The sequence below is a fragment of the Rattus norvegicus genome, chromosome 10 (assembly GCF_021556685.1).
Source record: "Rattus norvegicus strain SHRSP/BbbUtx chromosome 10, alternate assembly SHRSP_T2T, whole genome shotgun sequence".
NCBI lineage: Eukaryota > Metazoa > Chordata > Mammalia > Rodentia > Muridae > Rattus > Rattus norvegicus.
This window is the reverse complement of record NC_141543.1, coordinates 62861237-62872500: the sequence shown is the minus strand read 5'-3', so window position 1 is coordinate 62872500 and position 11264 is coordinate 62861237. Positions and strand designations below refer to the sequence as shown.

At 48.0% G+C, this 11264-nt stretch overlaps 1 protein-coding gene across 1 annotated transcript in view; it reads left to right on the top strand.

The window, feature by feature from the left end:
* The window catches only part of Tekt1 (tektin 1), a 28421-nt gene that overhangs the window by 14289 nt on the left and 2868 nt on the right, over positions 1-11264 (top strand). Inside the window, exons 4-6 of the mRNA NM_053508.2 lie at positions 1965-2093; positions 2485-2628; positions 5559-5781. Of these exons, the coding sequence (NP_445960.1) occupies positions 1965-2093; positions 2485-2628; positions 5559-5781 (496 nt within the window). The remainder of the gene's footprint in view (positions 1-1964; positions 2094-2484; positions 2629-5558; positions 5782-11264) is intronic.

Here is an 11264-nt window from a genome sequence, read left to right as displayed (position 1 = left end):
CACTTGCATTCCATTGGCCAAAACACAACCACGTGACCACAGCCGTAGAAGCTAGGACATGGTTGTCTTGAGTTGGTGGCATCCAGGTGCTCAGCTAAAGTGTCAGGGGTTTTGTTTCCAGGGAAGACAGTGAGACACCACTCTAGCTGCTGGGAGACACAGGCCTGCCGAGAGGCACAGAACGCCCTGCTGTCTAGAGGGGATGGACACTCCTCTGTAAACCTGGGATCAGGATTCTTCTTTTCTCTGGCAGTGCTAAATTCTACATCTGTTTCTTATTCCAGTTGGAGGGTCATGAGGACCTGCTGAGTCTATCTTGTTTATTTGTTTATTTGTTTTGGTATAGTCTCACTATGTGACCCTGGCTGGCCTAGAACAACTTAACATGCAAACTAAGAAAGTCCTCCTCAGTGCTGTCCTTCTGAGTCTCTCTCTCTCACAGGTTCTTTTGCTCCAACAGAGCCCTTTCTAATCCAGCATATTGTCCATATTGACCTTTTTTAGTTTTGATTTTTGAGATAGAGGCTTTGTAGCCCAGGCTGGTCTCACATTCACTAGCTGAGGATGACTTTGCTCACACCTTGCCTGTGCTAGTGGGACTGGCGTGTATCTACATGTCTGGTTTACATGGAACCCTGATGGATCAGAACAGGGCTTCAAGAGTGCTATGTAAACGTCTGGCTGAGCTGTATACCCAGCCCCATACTGGCTTTGGAGTGAGTGTGTCCAAATCTTGAGTTTTATAGGTCACCCCAAACTTAAAACTTGTAATTACAACCTTGTGTCTGAACAGCTCAAGGTAAAATAAAGTTCAAGGTCCTTAGCTTAGCAGAGTTTGTCCTAAGTGGACCCTAGTGAACTCTCCAGGCCCTTTTCTCATCCCCATGAAAGGGAGGAAGCTGAGTTCTCTGAAGGTTCCCAAGTACATGGTACTCTTTCTCAGTAGAAACCCCAGTTCCCTCATAACCTTAGCCCCGACCCTGTGCAGCATAGTGAACAGCAGATAGATTTGGAGAGCACTTGAAGGTGAGGGCAGTGACAGCCTTCCTCCCCAACTCAGTGTGCTCCTAAGCCTGAGGTTAACCATAATGCAGAGGGTGCTGAGTTTGTGAGCATGCGCCCCATCCCTGCACACGTGTGTGTGTGTGTGTGTGTGTGTGTGTGCGTGTGTGTGTGTGCGTGTGTGTGTGTGTGTGTGTGTGTGTATGTGTGTAGCACTGCTCTCTTATATGCCCATCCCTTGGTACACTATAGCTAGTACTAATAGCTATCCCCATTTACAGAAGGGGACATCAAGACACAAATGTTACATAATACATCACAGGCCCCACAGCAAGTGGCTAGGGGCTCCCCACCCCGACCCCAACCATAGTGCTACTAAGCAGAGTAGAAATCACAAAGTATCTGGCCGTGAGGTAGTTTGGGGAACTAGTGTAGTGCGTTGGTTAGAAGCATGTGTAACACTCAGCATGTGATGTAGAGTAAGTCCCTTCCCTTCTTTGAGACCTAGCACTCCCATATGCATTTTAAGAGTTGGGTGGAGGGCTGGGGTTCAGAGGTAGAGCAGTTGGCTAGTATGCTCCAGGGCCTTGGTTCCATCCCCAACATTGGGGGAAAATGGTTAAGAGGATATTCTCATAAAGACAAAACAAAATAGCACAGTACCTGTCACACGGCGGGGGGCACTCAGTAGTGTGGGTAATATCAGTTTTGGTCTTATTAATTTTTTTTCTGGATTCAATTTCTTGTCGAAAACCGTGACTAAGATGAAGGAAAGAAATACCTGTCTTTGAAATTCTAGGTCAAAAGACAGTTGTTTCTAATGAGTAAGAACGAGTCAGGGGAAGGCTTCAGAGCCGATGGCCAAAATGGACGATTAAAGGGCGGAGAATGTTCATGTGAGGTTTTCAGGTCAGATTTCTGCACACCAAGTAGTGTTCCCCGCTTCTTCCCCTCCCTGCTAGGGAGAAGCGCGTGGGCATAGATCTGGTGCACGACGTGGTGGATCAGGAACTGCAGAAGGAGGCTGATATCATCCACGGAGTCATGAACCTGCTTACCCGCACGGTGGAAGAAGCAACAGAGCAGATCAGGTACCGGTAGTCCCCATACAGGGGACACCTGTATGTCGCACCCTACAGACGGTCTGCGCCCCCTAGTGGAACACTGGCGTGAGGAGGCTGGATTCCTGCCTCTTCCACGGGTGCCCACTAGTGGCGGGAGGATAGTGGCAGCATCTCACCAAGGTAACTCACTGGGGCCCTTTGCGACCACTCGGATCCCTCAGTCCAGTTTGGCAGAGAGGATTTCAACTGAGGCTTGGTCTCCAAACATCAACTGGCCCGTGTGTGCACTGGCGACATGGAAGTGGGGCTCATGCTGAAAGGACCGAGTTTCAGCTTCCTTTTCCAGGGTCTCCCAGGATCCTGAAGGTGTCACCAGGTCTTTACCGAGGGAGAAACCCTGTCTGCCTTCTTCCTTCAGGCTGAACCGCTCTGCCAAGTACAATTTGGAAAAGGATTTGAAGGATAAGTTCACGGCCATAACTATTGACGACATCTGCTTCTCGCTCAACAATAACTCACCAGATATCAAATATTCTGAGAATGTTGTGAGAATTGAGCCCAAGTGAGTGGGGTCCTGCCGCTGGGGAAACCCTGGGTCCTATCAGTCTGGGGTCCTATCAGAGTCAAGGGAAGCATCCTAGAGCCCCTCAGAGCCAGGAGGCTTAGGGCAAGGCATTTGCCGAGCAATTTTACCCTGCCCCTGCCCAGCGCCTTCTTTCATTTTAAGAAAGACTGGCACAGTATGTCCAAAGACTTACAGTGTACTCCTTTATCTATTTATAGTTTAACAAGTGGATGATTATAGGAACTATAGTAATGGGTGAGTTACTAATTCCCCACATCTGTCCTTTTCCAAGATAATTAGTTAACTGTTGGCCCATGCAAAAATATGTATCTTTTGTCTAACATCTAATATGTATTTTTTAAAGAGTTATTTATTATTTATGCGTACACTGCCGCTGTCCTCAGACACACCAGAAAAAGGGCATCTGATCCCATTACAGATGGTTGTGAGCCACCATGTGGTTGCAGGACCTCTGGAAGAGCAGTCAGTGCTCTTAACTGCTGAGCCATTTCTCCAGTCCTAATTTGTATTTTTTAAAAAAATATTTATTCTCAGTTTATTCTATTTTTATGTATGAGTGCTCTCTGTCTTCATGTACACCTGCATGTCAGAAGAGGGCATCAGATCTCATTACAGATGGTTGTGGGCTACCATGTGGTTGCTGGGATTTGAACTCAGGACCTCTGGAAGAGCAGTCAGTGCTCTAAACCACTGAGCCAACTCTCTCTCTCCACACCCTGATTTGGATTTTTTCATTAAAAAGCATTTATTTATGTATGTGTGTGGATGGGTGGGTACACTTGTGCACATGTGGAGATCAGAGGACTGGTGGGAGTTGGCCCTTCCTCCATGTGGGTCCTGGGGACACACTCAGGTGGGCAGCTGGGTGGCAGGCAGTTTTACCTGCTGAGTTATCCCCTGGACCCTTAACTTGCATTTTCAGCTAATTTTATATCGTAGAGGTAATTCATTCATATTTGATTTTTAAAAATTAAACAAACATAGAATACACACAGCAAATACTAAATACACACTTCAAAGATCATCAACAATGTATCTTTTTTTATAATTTTAAATTTTTTATTTAGTGTGTGTTGGTGTTTTGCTTACATATATGTTTGTGAGAGGGTGTTGGAATTCCCAGAACTGGAGTTATAGACAGTTGTGAGCAGACACATGGGTGATGGAATTGAACCCTGGTCCTTTGGAAGAACAGCCCATGCTCTTAACCACTGAGCCACCTTTCATATTAGTATCTTTTTAATGTACATATAAAAAGAAAGAAAGGTACTGTACTGGCTAGTTTTTTTTTTTTTTCCGGGGCTGGGGACCGAACCCAGGACCTTGCGCTTCCTAGGTAAGCGCTCTACCACTGAGCCAAATCCCCAACCCCTGTACTGGCTAGTTTTGTGTGTCAATTTGACATAAGCTGGAGAAAAGGAGCCTCAGTTGTGGAAATGCCTTCATGAGACCCAGCTGTAAGGCATTTTCTTAACTAGTGGTCCAGGTGAGAGGACCCAGCCCACTGTGGGTGGTGCCGTCCCTGGACTGGTACTCTTGGGTTCTATAAGAAAGCAAGCTGAGCAAGCCAGAGGAAGCAAGCCAGTAAGTAACATCCCTCCATGGCCTCTGCATCAGCTCCTGCTCCCTGACCTGCTTGAGTTCCAGTCCTGGCTTCCTTTGGTGATGAACAGCAATGTGGAAGTGTAAGCTGAATAATCCCTTTCCTCCCCAACTTGCTTCCTGGTCCTGATGTTTGTGCAGGAATAGAAGCCCTGACAGAGACAGGCACTGTATCCCCATCTTAGCCTCTCAGAGTGATAATGATCAAGACTGTCTCTCGTGTCGGGAGGCCACACAGTGTTTAGCTGGTGTCCTGGCTCAAGGTGTCCTTGGGTAGAGGACAAACTGAGGTAGGGGCTACAGCCATCTGAAGGCTTGGCAGGGGAGGGGTTGGCTTCCGGAGTAACCCATGTGATGATGTAGGCCTCAGTTCCCATCTTTGTGAACTTCTCCACGGACAGAAGCCGGCTTCTCCACGGACAGTTTCATGACATAGAAGCCGGCTTCTCCCATCCCAAGGGATGGAAGAGAAAGAGAGGGAAAAGGGTGGAGGGAGAGGGGACTCTACGAGAAACTACGGTGCTTTTTAATATTCCTGTCTCAGAACTGGCTTCTCAGGACTTATGAGAAACAGGTTGGCAACTTGGTTTTCATACTCTAGGCAAAGAAGACAGGGGTCTCTGGGGACTAGGTAGAGGCTGCCACTAGTCACAAAGTGGAGGATCCTCAGGCAGTCCCCAGGCATGGAGGGACCATCTACCTGCTAACATGGAACCATTCTGGCCCCTCATTCCCCCCTCCTTTTTAAGACACAGCTTTTGATGTAATTAAGGTTCAGCCCCTTATCATGGCGGGAAGCATGGCAGCATGGTGTAGGAGAAGGAGCTGAGAGTTCTGCATGTTGATCCTCAGGCAGCAGAAGGGGCTGTGTGTAACGTGGGGTAGCACACATAAAACCTCAAGGCTCTCCTCCTCAGTGACATACGTCCTCCAACATGGCTTCCTCTTCCTAGTGAGCTAGGTTATAGCTGTTGTCATACGCCTGTGTTCTGTGTTGACGCTCATTGCCTCCAGCTGTGTGACCTTGACTAAGTTCATTTATTTCTATGAGATTGTTTTCTCTGTGAAGTTGGGGTCATGAAAGTAGCTTCGTAGGCTTCCTGGGGATGAAATGAGGTTATGTTTTTAACAGTCCAATGTCAGGCACAGACATGGGAGGCTTCCCAAGATATTACCCTTGTGTTGGCTCTGGCCAGTGGTGGAAAAACACCCTAGGTACTTGTGGGGTGGAGGTAGCTTCATTTCCAGTAATTCTCAGGAGTTTCCCTGATGTGCTGGGAATGAGTGACATTCTTGTGTTTCAGCTCAGTGAGTCTGGAGGACTGGCTGGACTTCTCCAATACCAATATGCAGAAGGCAGACAAACAGCTGAACAACTCGATGGCGCTGAAGACCCTGGTGGACCAGATCCTGTCCCAGACAGCTAATGACCTGCGCAGACAGTGCGAAGTGGTAGACACGGCATTCGTCAATGGGCTGAAGGAGACCAAGGACGCCAGGAACAAGCTGGCTGATCATCTGGCCAAGGTGAGGTCCCAGGGAACACACTGTGTGCATGAGGTCTTACTATGGAAGCATAGACGTCAGTGTGTGCTAGGCCTCTGTTTACACACACTCTGCAGAAAACTGATCTGCAAGGAGACAGAGCCTGGGGTGGGAGAATGGAGCCTGGGGTCTGGGCATGGCCTTAGGTCTTCCTCATGTGATATGCGGAGAAGGACCCTGAACTCATACAAGCTGAAGCACCCAGTTTCTCCAAATCTAGTCCTGGCTTTCTGGTTCACTGTCCCTGATGGTTACCTAGTGGTACACTGGCAAACGGCTTCTGGAAGTCAAAAATAAGAAATCTCTGAGATGTAGAACTCACAGATTCCCATGGTGTGAATACTCCCCCTGTGGTCAGTTTCAGGCTCCCTGTTTAACAAAGAGCTGGCAGAGCTGCTGAAAATGTGGCCATCAGAGCCCACAGGAGCCAATTCCCACCATACACCTTCCTTACTTCAGGACCTGGGGTCCTGAGCGTATGTGGCCAGCCCATAGCCTGGACTCAGAGATATGGAAAAGTAGAGTCTAGTGAGGTAGGGCTGCATTTTGAACTTTAAAGATGGAGAGCCACATTCCAATCTTGTAGCAGTGAACTGAAGGACTTAAGTGTGTACCTCAAGCTCTCTGCACTCCCTCTCCCAGTTGTAACATGGGGATCCTGACAGGGCTTCTTCAGCTGAGAGACTCTGAGGCTTCAGAGCAGCCGTGGCTTGAGGTATGGGGAAAGTGCCAGCCTTGTCCATCACCCATGATGGACCCCGTCCTCCCCCTCCTCCCTCTCCTCTCCCTCCTCCTCCCCCTCCTCCTCTTCCTCTTTCTCCTCCTCTCTCTCCTCCTCTTCCTCCTCCCCTCCTCTTCCTTCTCCTCTTTCTCCTCCTCTCTCTCCTCCTCTTCCTCCTCCTCCCCTCCTCTTCCTTCTCCTCCTCCTCTTCCTTCTCCTCTCTTCTTCCCTCCTCCCTCCTCCTCCTCCTCCTCCTCCTTTTGAGATAGGGATTTTCTGTGAAGCCATGGCTGTCCTGGAACTTGTCTGCAGACCAGGCTGGATTCAGACTCAGAGATCCACCTGCCTCTGTCTATTGAGTGCTGAGATCGAAGGTGTGCGCCACTGCCACCACCGGCTTCACCTGCATCTTGTAGCTACAGTTAAAAGAATTATGTGAAAATGACTTTATAATATTTTACTTAACTTTCAGTATAAAATTATTTTAGCACATTATTCACATTTTTAGCATGTACATTTTTATAGTTAACTCTTTGGGGCTGGGGAGGTGGCTATGTGGGTGAAGTGCTTGGTGTGTGAGCATAAGGGGGATCCTGAGCTTGGATCCCCAGCACCCATGTTAAAGGTGGGCGTGGCGGCCCACACTGTGATGAGTGCTAGTGGTGGTGCAGTTGGGGTGTGGAGTTGGAGACAGGTGGCTCCCCAGGGCTTCTGGCCAGCTAATCTAGCTGAAGTAGCGAGGACCAGATTCACGGAGAGACCCACTTCAAAAAAGAAGGTGGGGAACAATAAGGGAAGACACTCAGCACGGACTTCTGGCCGCCACACATGCACACATGGGCATGTGCACCTGCCTAACACACATGTATAGGCACCCGAACTCCGTGCGCGCGTGCGTGCACACACACACACACACACACACACACACACACACACACTCCCACACCCCATGCACCTTTAAAATCTAATAATCTAATGCACACAGAACCCTGTGTTAGCATATGCCATTAGTCTTGGTACTTGGGAGGCAGAGACAGACAGAGGTCTGTGAGTTTGAGGCCAGCCTAGTATATACAGCAAGATCCCAGCCAGCCAGGGATACATAGTGAGACCCTGATTTACAAAACAAAATTCTTAGCATATGCAGTCTCTTAGCATTTGCAGTCTCTTAGCATATATACTATGAGTAGTTCAAGTTCAAAGGCATTAAGAGTTCATGGGAAACTTCTTCTGTTTTTAGAGTCTCAAATTTCAAGATCTAATGCAGACACAGTCACCTGAGCATGGGTAAAAGTCTGCAGACAGACAAATAAGTGAGTGTGGGCTTTGAGAGGGTCTGGGGCCCCACAGCCCTCTTGGAAGCCTTGGACTTAGGCCCCATGAGGAAGGGACCCAGTTGGCTTTCATCTGACTGAGGGCCCCCTAGTCAGGAAGAGGCTTTGCCAGCGGAAAGGACAACCTCCTGCTCTCGTTTTGTTTACAGTGAGACAACTGTTTACTCAGTGGGCTCTCCTGAAAGCTTTGCGATTAAGTAATACAGTGTTTAAAATAATCAAATGCACAGGTCAGCAAGTATTTTTATATAAAAAAATCAAATCATAAATATTGTAGGCATTACAGGCCTCGAGGCACCGGCCAGCAGTGTTACATTGGTGTCTCTGCAGCAAGTAAGACAGAAACTTCCAAAAAGTCTTCATTTTGGAAAAATCAGCAATAATAATAACAATTAATAACCACAACAGAAGAGTGTAGTTTTTAAAGTGTTCTCTTAGAAGAGAGGAGTTCTGTTGTGTGGAGGTGGGGATCTGGCTTTGTTCTGGTGCCAAGTTAACGGTTCCTATAAAATCCTTTGCAGTGTTCATTTGCCAACGCTGATCTATAACAAGCTTACATAATTCAACTAAAAATATAATGTCACTCTGATCCCTACTGCCAGCTGATGATCAAACGTTCAAGCAAATGGTTTTAATTGGCTGTGCTGCTTGTTTCTCGGAAAGCGCTGGTGGACAGCTGTCAGATGAGCCCCCTGATATTTATTTGCCTTCTAGCGTATAAATCCCTTCTAGCTGACGCGCAGGTAGATGTTCCTTCACTGTTGAGTGAACTCTGAAATCCAGACATTTGCTTGGTCTTGCTTTGAGGACAGAGCTCACTGCTGCTGGGAGGTTGGCGGTGATGTTTGCAAGTCTGTGCAGGAAGGAAGTCTTGCTTCTTGGTTACAGCACGGAGGTGTGGGGCTTGAACCAGGTACAAGTCAGATGGCTGTCTCCTGTGCCTTGGGCTGTCTTGCCTTGAAACGTTAGGCCAAGTTCAAGGAAGAAGGTTTTTGGGTCTACATCAAAAACTAATTTCCAAAAGACACACAGCACTTGTCAGCAACAGTTGAGGATGCCGCTTCTTACGCAGAAAAATTCCAGTCCTAGCCCTGGGCTGACATAAACCATAAGAAAGTGTTAGCATGGCGAAGCCACAGCGCTGGTAACCTGTAGAGCACACAGGACCGTGGAGCCGCTGCTCCTATGAAGCGGCGTGGTGTCGGGTCTGAGAGCTGATGAGGCCAGTGCAGCACCACTCAGCCGACAAACGCTCTGTGCAAAGAACATTTGAAAATTACTGTGCGTGTATGCGTGTGTAGCATATGTGTACGTGCATGTATGTGTGTGCACATGTGGAGGCCAGAGTTTGACTTTGAGTGTCTCCTTTTATTCCTTCCCACCTTACATTTTGAGACAAAAGTCTCGCACTGAACCCACTGACTAGCAAGCTCTGGGGATGGGGCCTCTTGTCTGTCTATGACCCCCAACCCTAGAGCTGGGGTTACTGGTGTGCTCTGCCACACCTGACTTTTACACTGGTGGATGATGGAGACGCGAACTCAGTTCCTCATACTTGTCTGTAGACAGTGAACTAGCATCTCCCCTCTACAAAGTACTTGTTAATGAATAGTACAGTGTCTAACCATAGGCTTTACAAAGCATGCATTCTCATAGCCTCTGTAAATCTGTTCAGCCCAGCCCAGATTTGCTCAACACATATTTGTGCCACAGCACCTGAGCAGCACGTGTGTGTGCGTGTGCATGCGTGGTGCCCAGAAGTTAATGAGGATGCCTTCCTCTAATGCTCTTTCCTTTATGTTTTGAGGCAGGGTCTCTCACTGAACCTGGAGCTTGCCAATTTGGTGAGACTGGCTGGCCGGCCAGGGAGCCCCCGGGAGCCCTCAGTCTCTGTGACCATTCCCTATTCTTGGGGTTATAGAAATACACCACTGCTCCCAGCTTTTATGGGGGCTTTGGATCTGACTTCAGGTCCTCATGCTTGTAGCAAGCACTTTGCCAATGAGCCCCAGCCTATTTCCCAACTTTTTGCAAATAGTCATTTCATGTAGAACACCGGTTCCCAAGCTGTGGGTCGTGAGCCCTTTGCAAACCTCTATCTCCTAAACACATTTACGTTAGGATCCATACCAGTAGCAAAATTACAGTTATGAAGTTGCAATGGATATAATCTTATGGTTTGCGGGGGGGGGGAGGGCAGTCACCACAACAGGACCTATATTAAAGGGTCCCAGCTGTCGGAAGGCTGAGAATCACTGATGTCTCCATAGAGGTTAACTCCTCAGTCACTTATAACTCAGCGCAGACTTCTTCAACAAACAGTACTGAACAGTATCAGAACGCCTGACAGTTCATTAAGGGAAAACGAAAACCACGCCAAATCGGTTATTCGTTATAAAAAAGAAATGATTATTGGTTTTCCTCCAGTCCTTGGACTATTTTAGAGCAACTCTTTTGCATAATGAGTAATCTTGAACAGGCTTCTGTTCTTTAGCGGCCACCATCTTCATAACGCAACGAGCTGGGAATGGCTTCTGGCTTGGCCCATGAGTGAATGGCTTGGAATAGTTGCCTGCAGCCTCGCTTTCACTTGGAGATCCTGCAGCCATGAGATCTTCTCAGTTCCGTCATGGCTGTCCTGGGAGCCGAGCGCGTTGTGGTTGGCACTCGGTCTAACGATGCCAGTGTAGAGTGTTGACATTCAGCGTCTTCTGTGTCACTGCACAGAACTGTCGTCAGTTCTGCTGTGAATCCACAAACACAGCGAGCTCCATGGCCCTCAGCATGCAACACGCAAGTCCAGTTTCTTGTTTCAATATGGTGTGTCCACTGTGCCTTGGCTTGAGTATTTGTGTCCCTTTCAAAGTTTATATTAAAACTTGCTCCCCAAGAGGCAGGTCCTTGAGCGGTCGTTCCCTAGGAGCTTCACAGAAGGGATGGGTGGAAGGAAGTTGACCTTTGCCCTCTGCATTTGTCATGGGTGAACACAGCAGCCACGTGCTGTCCTAAAGCAGAGAGAGCTGGTTCTTCAGACCTGCTGCCTGCGTCCGCTTGACTTTGAACCCTGGAGTCGCAGGGTTGTGAACCATCTGATGTGGGTGCTGGGAGCCAACCGCAGTCCTCTGAAGCATCGGCAAGGGCTCTCGACCTCTGAGCCAATTAATTCTCTGGCCCTGAACTTCAGGAATGTTAAGCAACTTAAGAATGCCCAGTACGATGTACAGAATTTGTCTGGGCTCTAATCTGAATAAGGCAGCTTTTAAAATACAGATGAGCAGAAATCAAACAGTAGCAGCCCTGCTAGGAAGGAGCCACGGTCCAGTGGGGGTGCTAAATGAAGAACAGAATTCTTATGGTTTAGAAACACACTCAAATATTGGATGCTGAAATAAAATAATATCTGAGATTTA